Source organism: Meleagris gallopavo, chromosome 5, assembly GCF_905368555.1.
Source record: "Meleagris gallopavo chromosome 5, MGAL_WU_HG_1.1, whole genome shotgun sequence".
NCBI classification, from domain to species: Eukaryota; Metazoa; Chordata; class Aves; order Galliformes; family Phasianidae; genus Meleagris; species Meleagris gallopavo.
Genome location: NC_139408.1, coordinates 25,497,394 through 25,520,046, shown reverse-complemented (window position 1 = coordinate 25,520,046; position 22,653 = coordinate 25,497,394). Strand labels below are relative to the sequence as shown.

The 22,653-nt window shown below is 34.6% G+C and overlaps 1 protein-coding gene across 2 annotated transcripts in view; it reads left to right on the top strand.

Moving 5' to 3' along the window:
* TTBK2 (tau tubulin kinase 2) overlaps positions 1-22,653 on the top strand; it is an 84,124-nt gene that overhangs the window by 14,147 nt on the left and 47,324 nt on the right. For both annotated transcript variants that reach the window (XM_085224858.1, XM_085224857.1), the window contains exons 2-6: positions 7,329-7,488; positions 10,339-10,486; positions 14,813-14,886; positions 15,968-16,108; positions 19,623-19,727. In XM_085224858.1, coding sequence (XP_085080984.1) covers positions 7,420-7,488; positions 10,339-10,486; positions 14,813-14,886; positions 15,968-16,108; positions 19,623-19,727 — 537 coding nt within the window. In that variant the 5' untranslated portion in view covers positions 7,329-7,419. The remainder of the gene's footprint in view (positions 1-7,328; positions 7,489-10,338; positions 10,487-14,812; positions 14,887-15,967; positions 16,109-19,622; positions 19,728-22,653) is intronic.

Below are 22,653 nucleotides of genomic sequence, written 5' to 3'. Positions count from 1 at the left end.
GAATTCTTGGCTTTTCTTGGTGATCACATCATGCATTGTGCTGTAGACTGGACACAGCACTCTGGACATAGTCTTGTGGTTTGCCAGCTGGACAGAGCTTGTTCTTCAGAGCTTTGCCAGTGCAGACAGCTGTTTGCTATTCATTTATCACCTGTGTGATCATCTCACCAAAGTTTTTCTTTTTTTCCAAAAAATTGAAGCATTTCCATTTATATGTAGGGTATACCCTAACCTTTACTTGATTGGATTAAATATTGAGAAATTAATGGCTTTTTGTTGTATATATCCCCTTGCACCTTTCTTTGAACAATCCTTATCAGGAGCTTTTTTTTTTCCTCTGTAAATTGCTACGTATCTCCTGCCTGGAGTTGGTAGAAGTTCTTCAGGCCATTGTGTTGTATGCCTTCTGTAGTTGTGCTTTGTTTGCCTGCACTGAGTGTTGGGTTTCCCAAATGAGGAAGTTGAATTAGCAAATAATAGAGGTAGGTTGTTGCTAGTGGAAAGGGCAATACTTTGGAGCATCTGAACAGATCTATTTATGTAATTCCTTGGTATGTAAGTTAGGGATATTGATGGTAATGATCCCAAGAAGCTAACCAACTATTCCAACACTTCAGAATGCTGGAAGCAAGAATTTTTATTTTGCTGACAAATTCAGACTGTAAATAGGTTGATAATATATTACTACTTAGCTATTTAAAATAAGTGCTTGATTTCAAGCAGTCATTTTATTGGTGTTCAAAACTACATTGCTCTATCACTTAACTCTATGGCACTAACATTTTTAAGAGGGTTTTAAAAGTAATTATTATAATTCTGTACATTTAAGTAATTGCAGAATTAACTGTGTGTTTAAAAATATTTTTACATCATGTAAGAGTTCAAAGAAATGGTTTCATTGAAGAAAGCCTTTTTGATAGTTAAAATAAATTCTTGTAATAGAAAAAAATACTGTTCTAATTCCATTTTACTTTATTATAAGTACTGTAACACTTATAGAGGATCTGAGACACAGGAGTACAGCTTTATTAACAAAAAGTGCTTTTAATGTTTTCAAATGAATTTTGTGGAAATTAATAATTCACTTTTTTTTTTTTTTTAGTCTGGAACTCACTCTGATTTGCAAGAATATTGATAATATTGTGTCATTTGTTACAAAGTTAACTTCTCCAAAGGATTGTGTTCCCACTTCTTCAGTGTTAAAGGCCCTCTGCTGTAGGCTGTAGTTTAATCCAGCCCTTCCCTGACCCCCAGCATCTATCTCCCACTCTTTCTCTTGGTCTCTTTGGACATAAATCTTTGTGCAGTTTTGTGACAAGTCAAATTAGGAAATTCAGCTGAAAAATACTGTGGCAAAAATAAATGACTACCTGACCAAAACTTTCTGCTTTTCTGTGTGTGGGAAATTGCATCCTTTATTCATTAGAGGAGACAGAGCTCTATAGGCTTTCCCTGTCACATAAATATCTAGTACTTCCTTTCTCTTATGGTAAGGTCTCAAGTGCCTTTTATTTCTGTTAGTCTAATCAAGCAACATAATGAAGTTTATTTTGATGCAATTGCTTTCAAGTAAAACTTAATTTTGATGTTGCTGCACTTATTTTGGACTTAAAAATGGTTTGTGTGCCTAAAATGTACACGTTTTTCTCTGCCTGTATCAGCTAGTTTAGTTAAAGATAATAATGTTTTGTGCTGGATTCTGTTGTGTATTGAAAAATAGTGTGGGAACTTGAAATACTTGTTTTTAAATAAGGCTGTTATCTTGAAATGAAATGGTATATATTTAATTTGTCTTCAAACTGAAGAAAATATTGCCACTTTTGTAATAACAACATAGCTGAATGTGCTGAAGTTGCCAGAAGGAAATCTAGGCTATTTGGCAGCAGATCACAAGACAGTTGGGAGCTTTTCACACCTGGAATCTGCAAATGGTAATGAGAATTTTGGTACCCAGAAGCTTGAGATAGGAAAAGATAAAATAGCATTGGTTAAGTATAGTTTTGTGGTTTGTCCTTTTTTTAAAATAATTTCTTCATAACCAGTACAGTTGGAAATTTAGGTTAAGGTCTTAGTTTTAGTTTTCTCATTGACCTGCTGGATAATGATTATCAGTTATGTTAAAGACCCTAACTTTGAATGAAGATATCTAGAAAATACTTAGTTTATAAGAGTAGAATATTTTTCAGATACACACTTAAAGCATTTAGATTTTGCATTTTGAACACGGACTTTACCATAAATTAAGAATTAAGACCTTTGAAAATGTCCTGTATTGATTCTCTGTTTATTCAGACTTGCTGAATGTTCCCTTGCTCCTTTAAGTTTTCTTCTCCAAGGTAGAAAGTACAGAAGTGGCAAGCAACTTTGGAAGGCAGCCATACAGAAATAATAACAGGAGTTCTTAATAGCAAAATGCTGATATTAGTCCACAGAAGTGGCCATAGAAGATATATACATGCATATATGTTTGTATGTATATACAAACACATGTACATATGTCTGTACATACATTCTGTGGAACAGAAGTAATCTGTCCTTGTTTTGTCCTGTGACTACATTCAGACTACTTTCTCACCCTTATGTTTAGATTTTAACATCTGCAAAGGCTGATTAGCAGATATTGGCTTCCGTTTAGGGTCGTCTCTAAAGAAATTCTAATATACACAAGCATACATGTACACAAATTACATGACAGTCTTTCCATTCTGGATTAGAGTCAGCTCTTAGAAATATGACAGTTTTTTGGGAAAGTTTTGCTTTGTCTAACTGCGTGTAATGTTTTAATATACTTGGTTGGATTAAATTAAAGAGTTCTTTTGGGTAGATGGTAAGTAGTTATAAGCAGTTTAAGTGGCTAGAAGAGTATTGAATACTGAATGCTGTTTGTACAATATTAAATTTGGTTATAAGCACCACTTGTCCTTTAACTGTATTATACTGTGGTCAGTTCCCAGACAAAGGAAGGCTTTTGTTGTGGAACAAAATCTGTACTTAATATTTTGTCCTAATTATTCCATGAACTATCACCTGGAAATAAATTGCCAAAGGGTTAATTGCCTTTAATTGTGATAATTCTGTTATCCTGTTTGTTTACTCTCTTGACATAAACTGATCTGATAGTGAAACTGATGGATATATAATTTCATGAAATGTGCTGCCATTAAAGAGGTTGTTGTTTAGGAGAGCAATAAAGAAAAGTTCACTTTGCAGAAAATGGCCTTACTGCCACCTGTAGAACTGCATTGTTAGAAGATTCCTCCCTCGATTGAGTAAGGGAAAGCTTGCACCTTAACTGTATGTCATTAACTACTCATTTGCTTCAGTAGAATATGGAACGTGCTGGAATGCTCTGATACTGTTTACTACCATTATAAAGTCTTCAGCTGCTTTGCTGAAAGCAATAGCTGGCTGTATTTCAGTAATATAAATGGTACTATCAGTGTTTTTTATGCACTTCTTAGTCATCTGTAACATTTAGAATGTGTCTGAACAATCTGAATTTGAGTCCTCTAAAATTCAGAAACTTTTCAGTTTTGTCTTGAACACCACTTCCAAAAAAAGTCCTTTAAAGGTAGTCCTCTCAAAAAATATCTTTCCATATGAATTTTAAGAGGGCTGTAGTCTGAACTGCATGAGTGTGTTTTTTTCTGTCAAGGTATTTACATAGTGCAATGCATTAATAATTCTTAACTCAGTGAAACTGAAAATTTGTTAAAGTCAAAAGAGCACACAGCAGAGCAGTGAAAATCAGTCTATATCAGAGTGTGAATAAGAACTTTAAAGGAACCTTGTTCTCTCAGCAGTGTAGGCATGTAAGCATCTGATACAGCTGTGATTTTGCAGAAATGTAAATCAGCTTTGGACTTAAATTAGGGAAAAAAGACTGTTAGCATAAACAAACAAAATTCATCTTTTCAAAAATTCATCTTAAGCATCGGTATAATTGAGTGTAATTCAGTGTGAGTGTCTAACTGGGAGTTACTGCCCATACCACAGGAAGAATCTGGAGCAAGGAGAGGCTTCTTAAAGGAGGACCACAGAGAAGACCCATGGGATAGGAAGGAAGGCTTAATTTAGAGGAGGCTAAAAATGATTTGATCTCTGTGTTTAGATGCTTAAATGAGGTAAAATTAGCAGGACTGGAATTCAGTTTCCAAAAGTGTGACAAAGTCCTGTGGTAAGAAACTAAAATTAGACGGGTTAAACCTTGAAAGAAAACCGTCTGCTCACTGTGAGGGAAGGGACTTGACAGAATGCTTTATAGAGGAGAGCAGGGAACTTGCAGCTTCTGATGACCAAGTATGTGTGCACATACACTGCAGAGGGTGAAGAGCTGCCTGAACAGGTAGAGGTTCTGACTAATTTTAAACTCTTGTGGCCTTGAAATCTACGTACATAAAAACTCCTACATTTGGGGAACACAAAGTTGTACAAATTAACTGCAACATGTTTGTAACATTTGTCTTTCTTAGGTGAAACAGTGCTTGGCTATTTTATGTGCAACAAAGTAGTGCTAGGTTTTTAAGCTTCAGGAGGTGATTAGCACCTTGGGGGTGCTAATTAGCATCAGGGGTCAGGAGAGAATTGCCTCCTGTCCACGATTCTTTAACATATCCTCAATTTTTGGTGTTTTAAATACTAGTCAGTGATAACGTAGAATAAATTTTCTTGCTTTGTAATGATATAGGATGGCAAGAGATTTAACAAGGAGTCAATATATTGGAATAGAGAAGAAAAGGCTGAGTGGAGGCCTAATGGTGGCCTAGAGCTCCTCATGAGGGGAGTGCATGGGCAGGACTGATCTCTGCTCTCTGGTGAAGGTGACAGGACCCAAGGGAACAGCATGGAGTGGATTGGGTATTAGGAAAAGTTTCTTCTCTAGCTCCCCAGGGCATTGATCACAGCCCCAAGTGCCGGTATTCAAGGAATGTTTGCACGGCACTCTCAGACACAGAAGTTGGATTTTGGATGCTGCTTTGTGGAGCCGGGAGCTGGGCTCAGTGATCCTCGTGGATCCCTTCCAACTCGGGATGTTCTGGTTCTTTATGAGTAAGATTGAGGAATTGTGCATAAGTGAAGATTTTTATCCTGGCCAGGCAGATGTTATCTACAGCATTATGGTACTTCTAAGGTAATTCTTAAAAATGTGGTATGTTTCTGTTGGTGTACATCTGTGTGGTAACACTGCATTCTGGGCTAGTTATTGATGCTCTCCTAGTGTGCTCAAGACTTTGGAAATTGAGAGATCTCAGAAATATTATCAGAGATGTGACTATAAGTTGTGATTTGAAATGTATATTAAAAAGGTATTTAATTGGATACTAGATCAAGGCTGATAGGAATACCAGTACAAAACTCTAAAACCATTGTTGTCATGTATTTAACAAAGTATTTACTATTTCTACAGATGATTAATTTCTCTTGTGAGAAAGCTTTAGCAAAATTCAAACTTGTCAATTTTTGATCTCATTCCAAGCAGATGAATACTTTCTGCACTGCTTTTTTTTTATTATTTTTATTTTTTTAATAAATAAACAAAACATGTGCCAGGGGAATAAAAGAAGTAGGAAAATAAAGAAAGATGTAGGAGTAAACACAGTACTTAGTGAAAAACACCACATAATTGGAAGGGGGTGGAAGGGTAAACAAAGACTGGAACAAATGGAAAAATCATGGAGCATGCTGTAAACATGTAATTTTAGAAGTGTTTAATAGACCCTTATCAACTTGTTACTGCTGTTTAATTTTCTCTTTAGCTTGCTTAGTTCTTGTCTGTGTTATGATAACTCCAACCAAAAAGGCCAGTAATTATGGTCAGCAGTTCAGTAATGCTAAGAGTGTTAATTTAAATTACTACAACTTGCTGTATAATTTTAACCTTATTTACGGGGAGAATTTACCAACACCAGTAGAATGGAAATTGGTTTAGTTCAGCTTGATTAAATTCCAGGGTGGACACTTTGACTCAGAATATACAATCTTAATTTGGTTTCGCTTCATTTGTTTGAATTAAACTGATTCAAGCTGTGTATTCTTAATAAGTGTGCTTTCACAGGTATCTAATCCACTCTAATTAGGTATAAATTTAAATCTTCAACTAATTCATATTAATTTTCCTCCAGAGGTTTCTGTTTTGTTGGGCTCAAATGTAAGAATTTACAATTGAAGTGAAAAAGGTATAAATGAATTAGGAAAAATGAGTATGGAAGAGTATAAATATAGAACAAAAACACAACCAAATATAATCACTGTTGTGTTAAACCTCTGTCTTCGATTCATTAAGCAATAGGGTTTTGTTAGTTTTATTTCTTGTGTTTTTTAGATGTAATTTAGGCATGGTATTAAACTGAGCATTTCTGCATATGAAAAGAGATCCTGTGAATTTACATCAGAGTGGTTGTGGCAGTGTATACCATTTGGGTGCTGATTCTGGGGTGAGATGATTTTTCAGTTTTAGCTTATGCTGTTTTGGAAGTGATTGAAATAAAACTGTATCAAATACACTTTTGAAGAGTCTTACTGAATAAGAGAGCTTCTATCATTGTATCAGTGTAACAAGCACAATTCTGGAGAAGCTGGTAGCAAAGAACTGTAGTAAGCTTTTAAGTGGTTGGAGTAGGTGCTGATGAGAGCCATTGTACATGGATTAATCTTCCTTCCCTTCCCTTCAAAATATAGTATATAAATTGCTGTATAAAGTTTGCTTTAGAGTTGATTACCAAAAGACAGGAAATTAAAGAATTAAACTGAAATGCTCAACACAAGTTGTTTCAGGTCTTTGTGTTTTTTTGTTTTTATGTGTCTTTATTTTCTTTAGTTGTTTGTACCTTGATATAAACCAGTGAAACTGTACTTAAAGGCATAGTAATACTAAGTATGTGAACTACATTGTAAAACATGAAATAGTTCGTAGGAATTACAATAAATTAAAAATAAATTGCAATTCCAATGTAAGTATTTATTTTTAATTGTGTAATTTTTAGGCTAATATCTTTTTCTAAGTTGTTATTATATATTACTATTACTTAATTGATTATCTACCGAAGTGTTAATTATTTAGTTGATTAAAAGTTATTGTTATTAAAATAAAAGAAAAAGTGTTTATAATTTACAGCAGTTTGAAACTGCCTACATATTCTTATTAACAGATTTAAAATACATACAAAGAACAGTATACTTGGATTTCTTTCTCTATTGGAAGTTGCTTGGCTGTAATTCTAGCACGAGTCACTTTGGGATACAAAAATGCTAGTTAACATGCTATGTGAGAAACGTAACTTTCTGTATTTCTTGCTAGTGTTACCTTATGTTCTGCTCTTATTCTGCAGCCAGTGGTTAAATGGAAGCCACTTCTGGGATCTGGATGGTTTTTACTGACACAAACTTGGCATAGCAGCTCCATCACATCAGGAGGTTGCAATGAGTGGAGGTGGGGAGCAGCCTGACATCCTCACTGTGGGAATCTTGGTCAAAGAAAGATGGAAGGTGGTAAGTATGACTTCCTGCAATTCTTTTTCATTTTTAAAAATACTCCTGTTAGGATATTTAATCCAATTAGCTAGTGATTATGTCAACCATTTTGGTAATCAATCAAGCATCCTATTTCAAGGCTGCCAGCGAAAAAAGAGTATCATGCAAATTTCAGCAATTCTATCCTGCTCAATATGTGTATTTAAACATATTTCATAATCTAGCATAAAATAAGTATTTTTTTTGCTGGGATTCTTGAAGTAATAGCAAGATTTCCTTGAGTAGGAACATGAGGCGGTATAAGGCAGTGGACTTCAAGATTTTGTATGAAGGATCACTGACCCCTATTAGTGCTCTCTCTGATTGTTCCTTGTGGAGTTCTCTGATATCCGGCTTTCTCTTTCCCCTTGAAGATTGACAACCCTGCAGTTTGATTGCATGAGAATATTCTATTGCAACCAGTTTAAAAATAATAATAATAATAATAAAAAAAAAATATATATATATATGTATGTGTGCACATTCTGGAAATTACATTAGATTTGCGGCCAGTGTAGAACTGAGAATTTTTGCTGCTCAGGATTTTGGTTTTTGTAATAATAAAATCACATCTGGAGTTTTTGAACATGACCATTTTTTAAACCTATGCTCAAATTTTATTTTATGTAGATATTCTTCATGATAATTCTAGTTTGGGAAGTAAACATAGGAAAGATCTTAGAAAAGTGTACTTCTCAGATTGACTCTCTCTACCAGTTTCAGTTAGCGCTGGCTCCTTGTATCAATGCTTTTCTAGTCTCTTTTCTTTGCCTTTGGAGCTGGAGAAATTTGAATGTAATTATAGTTGTTTATAGGTGGGTTTAAGACGATAATTTGATGTGCAGTATAACAAAAAGCCCAAAGAAAAAAAAAGTTGGAAAAGATGTACTTAAGGCTTCAAGTGTAGGAAGAGAGCAATGGAGAAGAGGATGGAGAGAATGAGACAAGAGATGCTGAATGCAAAGATGGAATGTGTGAAACTCAGAGTGGAAGACTGTGATGTAGGTGTGAAAAAGTGCAACACCGTCCTTGTCAAGGTAGAAGCATTCTTTTTACCTCCTCCTCAAACAAGGTAGAAGACATTGAGTAGATGTAGCAGGATACCAGTATGAGCGAAAACTTCTGTCTTAACTCAAAAGCAAGATGTTTTTGAACAGAAGGTGGAAAAGGCGCTGGGCTGCCTGAGAGGAAAATGGAATGTAAGAAAACCAGAGCTCAGCCTGCAGTTGAAACTTGGGAGATATATGAAAAGCAACTGAAAGACTTCTATAGGAACATTGGCAACAAAAAGAAGACCAAGGAAAGTGTTAGCTCATTGCTGAATTTCATGTGTGAACTAGTGAAAAGGAGGTGAAAAATGATTTTTCTGTCATCAAAGAGAAGTTCATTTGTGCCTGGAATTATTGTGTGCCATGATTATTGGATGCATGTTAGTGATTCTGGTGTACTTCATCTGAGGACAGAAATTGATCTGTTTATTAATATGGTTGCTTGTTTCTTTATTTTGGCCCACAACTAGAAAAAAAAGCTTTTTAGAGGCAGTCTTGCCCAATCTGACCATGTCTCAAAGCTGATAAATTGAAATTACGTTATTAACTGCTCTAAGTGTGTAAAAGTGACAAAGGTGACTGTGTCTCTCTATCCTTTTTCACCGTTCTAATGTGCATTTTCACTGTCCCCACTGTACTTAACTTAGTGCTTATGCTGAAAGCTACAGTCAAATAGACATCTATGTTTAGCTGTTTGAGCCTGAGCAGATAGGTAGATGGGTTAGTTATGAAGTCTTAATGTAATGTGCTGTCTACACAGTGCATGTTTTTAAAGGTGACAGTGAGAGACTAGAAGTGAAAATTGCTAAGTAGTATTTAATATGCCGTAGTCATATAACCTTAGCAAATCTACATTTTCAAATGATGTTTAGAAAATCATGTCATTCATTCCAAGATAAAATATATTAAAAAAATTAAAAGTAAGCATGTTCCTTAGGGTAAGTTTGTTTTGTCTCCTTTTCTCCTGTATCAGTTGAAGAATGGTAGCTACAGGAGAGTTCACAATATGAGAACATTCAATGAAATAGCATTGACATTTTGATACTGGAAGGGACAGGTCCTTGTCTCCTATGAGCAGAGTGAAAACACAACTAACAATATTTTCTCTGAATGTAGTGTATGCCAGAAGCATTCTTTTTACCTCCTCCTCAAACAGATGAATTTTTGTACTGGTGCCTGTTCCTTTAATATGTCTGATAATAAGAATGGTGTTAGTGAACTATGAGTAAATAAGTAACATTTAATATCCATATTCAAAGATAATCTTAGCCATTTTTAGTCATGTGGAAGTCATAGCGCAGAATAGAAAATGCTGTCTTTTTGTACTAACTCCCAAGAAGTTTTGTACCTTTAGTATTCAGTGCTTATATTTCTGGGGGGAAGATAGCTTATTTTAAAATGTCACTGTACGTTTGTTTTTTGAAGGTCTGTGGGTAGCATATGGCTATTTGAGGAAAGCATATATTCAGCATGCTGACTTTGGCCAGATTCGTGCTGCGAGTTGTATTCTTATGTTGTGTGAAATTAAGGAAGTTTAGTGCAGATAGGTATTGTATTAAATTGTTTGCCTAGAATTCTCTTCCAAATTTTATGCAGTTAACCATATATTTGTAGATTTTCAATAGCTCTTTACTTTGTAAAGAGTACAATTATATTAATCCTAAAATCTATTATAACAGTGTTTGCAGTTTGGAAGACAGTTTGAAGAAGTATTGCTGCTTTGTTTCCTTTCTTCTCCTTTTCTAATCTGTTTTTGTATTTTTTTTTTTTTTTAATGTAGCTAAGGAAAATAGGAGGTGGAGGATTTGGAGAAATTTACGATGCGTTGGACTTGCTTACTCGGGAGAATGTGGCACTGAAGGTTGAGTCAGCTCAGCAGCCAAAGCAAGTGCTGAAAATGGAAGTAGCTGTGTTGAAGAAATTGCAAGGTAGGACTATACCCCAGATATACAGGAAGTAGCATGTCAGTCTATCTGTTAAAAAATAATGAGAATCACAACATAGTCATAGTTTGAGTAAGTACTCTCCATGTTCTCTGAGTTTTTAGTTATTCAGCCTCTGGAGGTTTTGCTACAATGAACCTTTTCTTTGAAACAGAATGAAGTGAGAAAAAAAGATGAAAAATTAAATTGCTTTCAGAATCTGTGTTCAGCTGTACTTTATTCTGGATCTGTTTGCTCTCTTTATCTTCTTTTGCTCTAGTGTTTTTTTTTTTTTTTTTTTTTTTTACAAAAAAAGGAGACGGTTAAAAAGAGGAAACAAAAAAACCGATTTAGCATTGAATTGCCGGTCCTTCATGTAGCACCAGTGATAAGAATACTTCGATTTCTTTTTCTCTTGTCAGTACTTGCAAAGAGTTTTCTAAGCTTGGAAATTGGAAAGCATAATTAAAAAAACAACAACAGCAAAAAGGAAACAGAACAAACAACATCAACAGTGAAAACAAAAACAAACAAACAAACAAAAACCAAACAAAAACAACCCACAAACCCACAAATTTTAAATCCTGTAACTCATAGAAAAAGTAATTATTAGGATCTAGAATACTTTTAGGGTTCAGTTCCTTGACTATTCAGAATTGCGGGTTTGGATACTCACTTTCAATGTACTGTTTAATACTCTGAGGTCTGAAGCTAGTAACACAGATAAGTGTGCAGAGGTATCTCTTCACTGCTTTTCACAATATTTGAATAAAAGGAGTGTTTTAAAAGTGACTTTTTTCTTTAAACAATTTATTCTGAATCTGGAAGACTGTGACTAATCTATTGGTCTCTGTCAGCAGCTAGATTTTTTCTGAACTCCGAGTTCGAATAAAACAAAATCTGCATGACATATGGTGCTGCCTAATCAGCTGTAAAGGTCACATTGCTACAGAAATTGACAGCCTCTATAGATTTAAGAGGGCAAGTATGTCACATGTGATAGTGTTAACAAACTGTTCCTATGTTCATATCTTTTTAAAGGACTTCACAAAAACATCTATTAATACACAGCTGAGTAAGAAGATTCAGGGAGTCTGTATTAGTTTTCTTTGAACATTAGCATTAGTCTAAAGATGTAACTTTAATACTAATTGAACAACTTGAATTTTAATTCAAAATACTGTATTAGAACCTTCTACTTTCAATTTAAGTACAGTGAAGTTTGAGTTCAATGGTTACAAAGGTTCTTTTTTTTTTTTTTTTTTTTCCATTAAAAACTTTTAACTTCTTTATATTTCTTGCCTGAAATGGTCATTTCCAAATATTGCTGTAAGACCTCACAGAAGTTGTAATTTTTTTGTATCAATCTTACTTTGGGAATTTAACTCACTAATTCTACTGAATCTTGGGAAATGCTGTCTGGATGCAAAGAACTGACACACCTGAACAACAGATCCACAGCAGCAAATAATTCACATATATTATGCAAATAAAGACCTCTCGGGTTTTGTTAATTATTTTCTCAATAATTGTTGGAATAATTGGAAGTTTTTATGTAACTGAAAAACTGATTTCGTAGAAGTGCTTTAGAAGACACTTCTTTTGACAAATCTTCCTTATATGAAAACAATCTAAATAATATTATTTATTTATTTTTATCTCTAATTGTTCTGCTCCACAGTTTAAAAATACAAAAAAAAAAAAAAAAAAAAAAAGCCAACAAAAAGAAGAGAAGCCTGTGCTTTTATGATAGTAACGCAGGAAGTGATCATTATTTATTGTTCAGACTGCACAATACAATGCAACTGCTCTGACTTCAGATGACGAATGTTGTGGATAATCAGGAAAGTGACTTTGGTAACTGACGAGACAAGGATGAACTTTATAGTAATGTTGAGATCTATAGTTCACACAGATATATAGCTTGATTTTTATGTGAGTGTATTTTTATCTGTATTTGATGGATTTTATCGAATGAGATGTTGGATTATGGTAGAGCAATCTAGTTTACAAAAAAATCTTGATGCTTAAGAGCCATTTCCATTCTACCTTCGTAAATTTTCAAAATGCTAGAAATCTGTTGGAGAAAGAAAATCAAGAAAAATGGATAACATGGGGAGTAGAGAAAAACTTCTTGTAATTGCTTCCCAAATAATATATTTTTATTAAATGCTTTGTTTCTTGTATAGTATTTTTTTCTTATTTTTGCCTTTTTTTTTCTTCCATAGGCTTACAGATTTAGAAAATGTGAAATTGTAGACAATTACTTTAGGATACTTTCTAATAGCAAATGTCCAGTGACAAAGCAACTTTTATCTCGTTCTATCCCTTTTTGGCACATGTCAATATAAGTATGTATGTGTATAATTCTTATTCTGTTCTCAAAGAACTCATGGTGTCTTAATTTCAAGGTGTTGTAGATACTTTGAACATAAATTAGATGGAATGTAATTGTCATGAAAATCCTTTTCTTGCACATATTTGGAAAGTTTCCTTTGTGACTAGTAGGTAATGAAACGCATGGTGTTGCCCCACTGTTAGCGTAAGAATTCTCATGATGTATGGTGCTGATTTATTTAAAAATACATATAATCTCATATTTTCTGGGAAAATTAGGAAGAAACAGGCTTAAGGAAGCAAATAGGTGTAATGTGTCCCAATCCAGCCAAACAAATCTTTCAGTCTTTACTAGAGCTTTACACATTCTCATGGTTATGATGATGCTTTAGAACATTTCTGTACTAGAATATTATTTCACAGCAACTGTGAAACTGAAATGAGCATAGCTGTTGGCAGAAGTGCAGGGCTGTAGTATTTTTTTTTATTATTTTTGCTTTGAGACATTTTGAAAATTAAAGCAGTGTGGTCATTCATTGCAAGAGTGAAATGAGTCATAACTTTGTAGATATGCAGTGAAGTGAATAATAAAAAACTTCAAAGAAGCTCTTATAAAACCCTGGTCTATCAAAACATGCTTGAATATATGAGTAGCTATATGATTTATCTCATACTTATGTGGGAGGAGTATGTTGACTGATACGGCCATCTATTATAGTTCAGTTACCAATAGTTTCCTTCATTTATTTGGTTATTTACTTTTTCATGCCTATGATGCTGTCACCTAATTCTTGTTGGCAGAATACTGTTTAACTCTTTAAATACGGTTTTTTAAAAGAAATCTGCTGCAACAGATGGTTGTTCTATTTAATCATGTTGTTAGGCCATCTGTTCACACAGTCAGATCAGAGAAGACAGATTTGTCGTATCTCACTCAGCGAGAGTGAGACTCCCTCAGTTGGTTTCTGTCTCACAACCTCACCGACTCTTATCTCACTCATTTACATCTCTGCAGCATAATTTGATGATGGGTTCCCTCTGGTGTGGTCCATAAAACTAGCTGTAGTGATACAGTGCAGCTTAAGGAATGGTTGTTGGTGCTCTCTGGCTAGAAATCTTTCCAAGGCCATAGCCATTTGCTGCAGCCTACTCATGTTCTGTTTCTCCTCACTCCTGTCCAGTCGCTGGCTTTCAGATGTTATACACTTAAAGAAAAGGATCTCAAGGTATTTGCAAAGGCATAAAAGGTACCAAACGTTACACAGAAGTGTAAGAGAATTAGGTTATTTGAATAATGTGTTTAGGCCCTACTTCTGCCCTTTGTCACTTCTTCAGTTTTTTAATGAAAGTTAAGTTAGTTTCCATAGATTTTACCACACAGTTGGAATTGATGCTTCAGATAAAAGGGATTTACTTGGACAAACCAAGTTTTGGACACTTACTGGAGTTCTTAGATAAGTCTCACCATGAAAAAGTGGACTGATGTGGTTCTCTGAACTTGTTACTTCAGCATACCCACAGTGACTATAAAGTGAGTCATAAATGTTTGAGATGTGAATTCATTAATTGGAAATGGAAGCAATGAATATACAAAACTTCATCTTGCAATTTGCTGTAAATCTTTCCATCTCACTTAAATGAGTGAAGGAAGAAATAGAAAAAGCAATGTTGGTTATTGTTTGGCACTTAGGTATTTGCAGAAATTGTAGAGATTTCTTTCAAAATCAGTTTAGAAATTATTTTGATGAACCATAGGTTTTTTCTTTGTTTCTTTGCTTGTTTTTAAATAAATATGTTTAAATGGTGTTTGGCAGGGAGCTTCCTAGGGAGCTATTAAGTAGGAAACTGTTCTGTCAATGAAATGGAAGTATTCAGAAGTTGTAGCACTAAGTTCTAGGGTTTTGTCTGAGCTTTTCTTGTTACTTAATAGGAATATAAAAGAGAAAAAACACATATTTTCATTATTATTGCCTAATTTGTTTCTTCTTCCTTCAGGAAAGGATCATGTTTGTAGATTCATTGGATGTGGAAGGAATGACAGATTTAACTATGTGGTCATGCAGTTGCAAGTAAGTGTACCAAACAAAGCTCAAATGTTTGCTTGTGTGTTTTGTTTTATTACCCAAACATGAAAATAGTATGAAAACAATATAATTTTAGAGAATGGCAAATGAAGAAAAAAAAAAACAAAAAAACAATTCAAATTTAATAAGTAGTAGGGAGCTAACTTAAATTGATCCTCTCCTTGTATCGTTATCTTTCATATACTCTCAAAGAGGAGAAAGTTTCCATCATTAGAAAGGTGTGACTATTGAAAGGAGGAGGTTTTCTGTGATAATGCACATTCGTTTAAAGATTTCACTTGTAGGTAGTCTAAAATATAGTATGCTTGTCTTTTCATCTTGTTTGCATTTTTGGATGAAAGTTTAAAAAACAAAAAAACAACCAACAAGCAAGTTTATATATAAAAAAAAAAAAAAAAAAAAAAAGAAAGGATAAAATGTGACTAATACTTAAAATTATGGTATTGTTGTTCTGCGCCATCTTGATTAATGGATGAAGAAGTGGCTGGTCCTTGTGGATATGATGCTGGAGAAAGAATTGAGCTGTTAGTCATATTGCTGATTGTTGGTTATTTTGATAGACCAATGGTTCTATGATGTCATGGGAATGTATTTACTGGATTATATGAATATTTTTCATCTGTTTCATTAAATCATCTAAGATATATTCACTAATTAAATAAATTACATACTTTTCCATAAACAAATGAACGTGAAGTTGTCTTTGTGGGTATTTTCTCTCTGACTTTTTTTCAAGCATCCTTGATGGAGAAATATGTGTGTTGTTTTCTAGACATTATTTTGGTCCATATTATTTAGCTGTAGATAGTAAAGATACTAAAATTAATATTTTTAAAAATAATTTGTAAATTTAATATTGTAGATACTTGGGAACACCTGCTCATTAGCTATATTATTCTTAATATAAAAACAAGTAATAAGAATATTCTGTGGTCATCCGCTATAGCTAAAGATGTGATAGGAAAACTTTATGCTATCAGTGAATGTTGATGTTAGGTTTGTTGTTGTGTTTTTTTTGTTTTTTTGTTTTTTTTTTTTTTTTTTAAATGTCCTTTTAATTTGACAGGGTCGAAATTTGGCAGACCTGCGTCGGAGCCAGTCTCGGGGAACATTCACAATTAGTACCACTCTGCGGCTTGGGAGGCAGATCTTGGAATCTATTGAAAGTATTCACTCTGTGGGATTCCTGCACAGGGACATAAAACCGGTAAGTGTGACCGTTAAAACAAAACAGGCAAATATTATGTGGGCATTGGATGGCTGCAGAAATAAGACTGTGCTCTATTCTACGAGGGTTGCTGCAAAAGTAATGCCTCCCATTTTATAATATCGGCCCATGACATCAGAGGTGAACATCACTGATGTGGCAGTAGAGGTTGAACCTTCCCACCAGTACTCCATTACATTTTGTTGCCATGCTACAGATGGCAGTAGAGGGGCAGTTTGACAAAATGGTGGCTGACATGAAAGTGTGTGTGAAGCAAAGTGTGTAATTGAATTCTTCCGTGCAGAAGAAATTATATCCATTGACATTCATTGATGTTTGCTGAATGTTTATGGAGACCAAGCAGTGGATGTTATCACAGTGGTGCATTTCAGCAGTGGTGACAGTGACATGAAGGACATGTTCCGGATGGCCATGCATGGCTGTCACACTATGAAATGAAGAAAGTCTCAATCAGCTCACCCACGCAAATCACCAGATTATGACAAGGGGACTGTATGAACTCAACTTCAGCTTCAATGTATTGGAAATGATGTTGGCAACACTGGAATATTGCAAAGTTTATGCCATGTGAGTCCTACGAATGCTCATACAGGAACAGAAAGTACGCTGTATGCAATTTTGTCATGACCTACTCAACCAGTAAGAAGCTGAAGGTGACAGTTTCTTGGATTACATCATTACTGATGATGAGGCACAGCATCCCCACTATGAGCTGGAATTAAAACAGCAGTCCATGGAGTGGCAACATGAATTTCCCATTGAAGAAAAAGTTCAATATACAGCCCTCAGCATGTAGAATTATAAGTATTGTATTAGGATAGGTAAGGGGTGATCCTTCTGCATTTCCTGGAGCCCAGACAAACCATCGATTCTGAACACAACATCATGATGCTGACTAAGCTGAAGGCTTGAATTTCCCGAGTCTGGCAAGAGAAGAAGACAGTATTTCTCTTGAAGCATGATAATACCAGGCTCCATACCATACCAGCGTGAAGACTCTGGAGCACACTGCCATGGTTGGCTGGACTGTCCTACCCCACCCACTGCATAGTGAGGGTTTGGCACCTTCTGACTCAAATCTGTTCAGACAACGAACAATGGACTCCATGGGCAACCTTTTTGTAGCAACAGTGATGTCATAGCAGCTTTGAAATAGTGGTTCATCTCCATTGGGGCAGATTTTTACAAGCACGGGATGCAGATTCTAGTATCTGTTGTCATTTCCACTGAAATAAATGAGGCATTACTTTTGGAATGATCTGTGTGCATGATAAAAGGGAAAAATGAGAAAGAATAGAAAACTGGATGCTTATTCATCAGAGTAGAATTTTTCTATTAATTAATATTGGTTTTCAATGACAGTAACCTTGTTCTTTTCTCAGTGCCTTGAGTACTTAGCCCTCCTTGCAGTTTCCCGCAATTAACACTTCTAGCTCTTATCTGTAGAGTGTTCATGTGCTGATCACACACATGTGAAACCACACATGGTTTCAATTGATTTTTACCCTCCATCTCTGAAATGAAGCAACGCTTATATGTAAATGTAAATACGTAATTAGGCAGACTTTTTTGGGAAAACCCAGACAGTTGAATTTACCATTGTAGCTTTGTGTTTTTCATCAGAGAGAGTTTCTGTTCTTGAAACTTTGCTTCAAAATTTGTATCTTGCAGTTTACTAAAACAGTCAAACTTTAGGAGATATCATATTGTATAATTGCATACTTCTAATGAGAAGCAAGGAACAAATGTTTCACCTTTTTGGAATGTTGCAATGATGAGTCTTCCAGTGTGGATCTTATCTACTATAACCTTTCAAGTTCATCAAACTGAAGCTTTAGCAATTCTATACAATAAAAGAAAAAACAATTGATCAACCCTCCCTCCTAAGAAATACTAGTTGCATTGTTCAAAGGGATTCGTAAATGTTCCTTTTATCTTGTATTTTTTGGCTTCTCATATGTATTAGTGGCTGGTACTGTTAAAGTGGAATCAATGCGTTCTTCTCCAACAAGATTTTCCATCAATCAGTGATATTACTTGATGTGCATTCCTCCCTGCAATTGCTCATTGCAATACGGGTTGTTTAGCACATCTAGCTTGTCTCTGGCTTCCCTGCCCCTTCCATGATTTTCTATCTAGGTAAAAATTAGGAAGTGTTTTGAAAAGAGCTCCCTTGTCCAAAGGTAAATATTTATTTCAACTTTTCAGCTCACAATGGTTATCCCAATAAGCAAATAATCACTTTCTTATTTAGTTTGTTTTCTTTCCCTTGTAATAGTAACTGGTTACTGACAAAAAGTGTTCAGGAAAGTAGTACATGTATAATTAATAATCAACTAGGAAGTTGTGCTCTATGCTGTAGCAGTGGAATCTGATATAAAAGATTCCTGTAAAAGTGTATATTGCCTATTTGCTATTTTCTGGAATCTCTGCTTTTTCTTTCACAAAAGTGACAGATTAAGGTTTGAGGATTTGCTACTGCCTTGTGATATTTTGCAGCATATTGTGAAAACTCAAGAGTGCAATGTAACTACTCAACCTTTTTTGTTCTTCTGGTCCAAACATAGACTTGTGACCTCTTTCAGATATTATTCTTTTCAGATTTGCATGAGATGTATTGTTCCCCAAGGCTCTGATTTTTTTTCCCAAAGATAAGCAAACTCCAATCTGAGTTCTAAAGGACTTTGAGTACTGTGAACTCCCTTAACACAAAAACAAAAGTAGTTTTTCTAGAGTTAATTTGGTGTAACTTCCATCTTGCTCAGGTGTGTAGTTTCAGTTTCATGTTGCAGAATCATTTCATGTTCTATCTTTTTTTATGTTATGTAATTTGAGGGGATTTGGTGGGAGATGGACTTGAAACAATGCAGCCAATGTGTTTGGTTTTTTTTTTACAGGTTTAATGTGGAATGCTAATCCACAGAGACAAATAAAAAATTACTTCAGAATGAATTATCTTCATAAATCCTCACTGACTTTCCTGCTCTTACTGATTTTAAGTTTTCTTCTTTCATGTAAAAGAAAAAACGTTTGCACTCTTTATTCTGTATTCCTTGTATATGTTATTAGTGCATTTGTTTAGGTGACCTTGTTAACTCATAGGTCAGTAGTTTTTTTTTGTTGCTGTTTGTTTGTTTTTTAAATGCCCAGATCAAAAAATATGAACTAGTGAGGTGGATGGAAAATTCTTGCTAAGAATGTGTGGCCTTTAAGTAATAAGGTCAGGTAACAATCTATTTGGGCCATCTAATTTGTGGTTCAGATATGGCAAGCTGAGTGTCTGATGTTCTTAATGTTTTCTTCAAATACAATGGGAGTTTAAAAGAACTGAAAATATGGAAGGAAAGGTAGAGAAGTAGCGTGGATTTTCTGTGACGGTGTATCTGTGTTAGTATGTACACGTATTAAAATATATATACATGTGTGTATATTATATATTGTGTATATACATATTGTATATAAAATGTATATCTGTATTTGTTTTTCTTCCTAGTCTAACTTTGCAATGGGACGTTTTCCTAGCACCTGTAGGAAGTGTTATATGCTGGATTTTGGCTTGGCACGACAATTTACGAACTCATGCGGGGATGTCCGACCAGTAAGATTCTTTTCAAAATTATCAACTGTTGATGTGATTCATTGAATGTGGTAATACACCATTTCTTTTTTTCCTGGAGAAGTGTATGAACAACATTGAACTGGTTACTTACATAAACTTGACAAGCATGATCCCAGATCAGAAATACCGGCTGATGTATTGAAAGATTGGCAGTTAGAGATGAATCTTGTTTCTGGTTTCTGGCTTGAAGTGCAGGTCTACTCCATGATTTTTATGGGTAGTGAATCATTTGATTTGTGAAAACAAATCAGTACCAGAGTACTGTATCAGCACTGAATTTCACTTGGTAATGCATATTCTGTATTACAGAAAAAAATATGAGCAGGAAAAAAAAAACAGTGAACTGAATAGTCTTGTGAAAGGGAATGTCTAAATAATTAAAACAGTGATAGGACACTGATTATAATATTAGCGGGACATAGCTAAGTGTTTTTGGTATTTGTCAGTGCGATGCAGTTGGGAGAAAATTGTTGAGAAAAGAATATAAATGAGGACATTACAATTTAAGTACAGTAGAGCCTCCCTAATTCACTGGTGGGAGTCCTTTCAAAATTTCCAGGTTTCAAATCTGTACCATGATACATGGCGATGTTTAAATGAAAAGTATTGTCTTTATTGGTTTAATTTGTTTTTATAAAAATGAATACTGTACTGTTGAGTGATTCGTTGACTAATGAATAGTCAATATTGTGTATTGTATCTATTAATGTGAAACAATGTGAGTGATAGAATCTACCTGTACAGGATTTTTGATTTTTCCTAAGGAGTTGGGAAAGTAGAAATTTTTGTGTGCAAATATGAGGTGTGTGAATTAGGAAGGTAAATTAGCGAGGTTCTGCTGTACTCTATTCCTTCAGCCATAATGGTGGACACTGCAATGAAAGTAAAGAGCAGGGGAGACCAACAGAGTGGCTGCTGCTGTTGGAAAGGTGAGCTAAACAATTTAAGTAGTTTTAAATTTTTTTCTATTTATCAGTGTTCTTGTCTTCCGTATGTTTGTCTGCTTATAATGTTTTTTTTAAACAGACCTAAATTTTGAAAAGAAAGCAATTCCCAAGATTCTGTAATTTCAGTATGTACACATGAACACACACAATGGTACTATTTTCAGAAAATGAATAATAACACATTATTATAATATTTCTGCTTTTTTTTTTTTTGTAACAACACAACTCTTGCTTTTTGTTTTTCATTGCAGTGCTCTACAATGTAACTGAATTAATTATTCAGCTTAATCTATCTATAATTTTCCGACACTGTAATCTATTATAACTTTCAAGGGTACAGTTCAAAACAGTCAAGTTTGTTAGGACTGCATTTCCCTCCAGAAATCACTGACCATCTGCACTGGCTAATGTTAGCATTTTGATTGTTCAGTGTTTTTGGTACTCACTGTATTTTTCATTTCACTGAGGTGTCATATGTAGACTATCTTTTTAAAGCCCAGAGGAGAAAGCAGTTTATAGCCTATTTCACTATTCTATTCCATAGTGGGATTTGCAATAGCATGGTTTTCACCTGTTATAGATTACAAAAAATGACCTTCATTTGTTTTGCAATGGGCTGTATGACTGGTTTTTGAAGGTAAAACAAACAAACAAACAAACAAACAAAAAAAAACTTGAAGGAGGTGTATTGTACTGCTTGTCCACCAAGAATATCATGGAATCTATGTTTGTCTGGATTTTATGTTGACTGCAAATACTTTTGAGGTACAGGTGTAGATGGGATTAGGATGAAGAATATGGAAATTCTGGGAGTAGTCTGTGTCTGTATAGGCTTCTATAGGCACATTTTTCTTGTTAAGACAGTACTAGGATGCAAGTATTTTTTGTAGATGTAGAATGAAATTCTAGAATGTAGGTTAATAAGGCAACATGGGATTGATGGCAGGAACTTTTTTTTGGTAACTGAAAAGATTCAGAGAGTGAAAAATGCATCTGGAAAGTAGAGTAAGAATTGCTGGAGATGATATCAGCTGTTACGGAAGGAGCAAATGGTGTGGAGAATAAATTGCTAGAGAAAGAGAGGAAATGAAAGTTTGAATCAATAGTATAGATAAGAAATGACTATTGCAAAGTGGAGTAATTAGTATTTAATTGTAGGGAGCCAGTCTCTAATCATCAGGCAAATACATTTAACACAATGTAAATTCAGTATGTTTATGAGGGCTCATAGTCTACTTCTGTTTTAATGTGAAGGTTTACTGCAAGTGTTCTTTGAGGTACTATTAAAATTACTACAAAGGAAACAAAACAAAGGAAAAAAGAAACAGCTATTCTTCACTCTTAGAAAGATTAATCTTTCTCTTACTGAGCATTTAGAAATGAATTTGAGTTCTTAATTTAAATTCTATATATTCAACTATCAGGTACTGTCGAAGATCTGATTTTTTTTTTTGTCATCTCTCATTTATGTAGACTAAGTTTCAAATAACAGAACTGTTTTGGTTTTACAAAGAAGAGAGTGTTACATGAAAAGCTAAGATAAAACAATTTGAAAAATATACATGAGAAGTACGTATTTAGGATAAAACCTTTTCATCCCAAATATTTCTGTTTTTTTTGCTTCAGCATACACATCTTACTGACTAGCAGCATAAAGAATTACTCAAATTAACATGCAGTCCCTTGAGTCTGGTGATTTAGACTCTACAAATGTGAATGAAGAAGGGAACTTTTTTTTGCCCTCTAAAAGAGTGATCTAGTGTTGGAATGGGCTGCCCAAGGAAGTGGTGAAGTTGCCATCCCTGGAGGTGTACAAGAAATGTGCACATGTGGCACTGAGGGAGATGGGTTAGTGGGCAATATTACTGGTGGATGGGCAATTGGACTAGATGATCTTAGAGGTTTTTTTCCAACCATAATGGTTATATGATTTTATTATTGTTCGGTCTGTATACCCC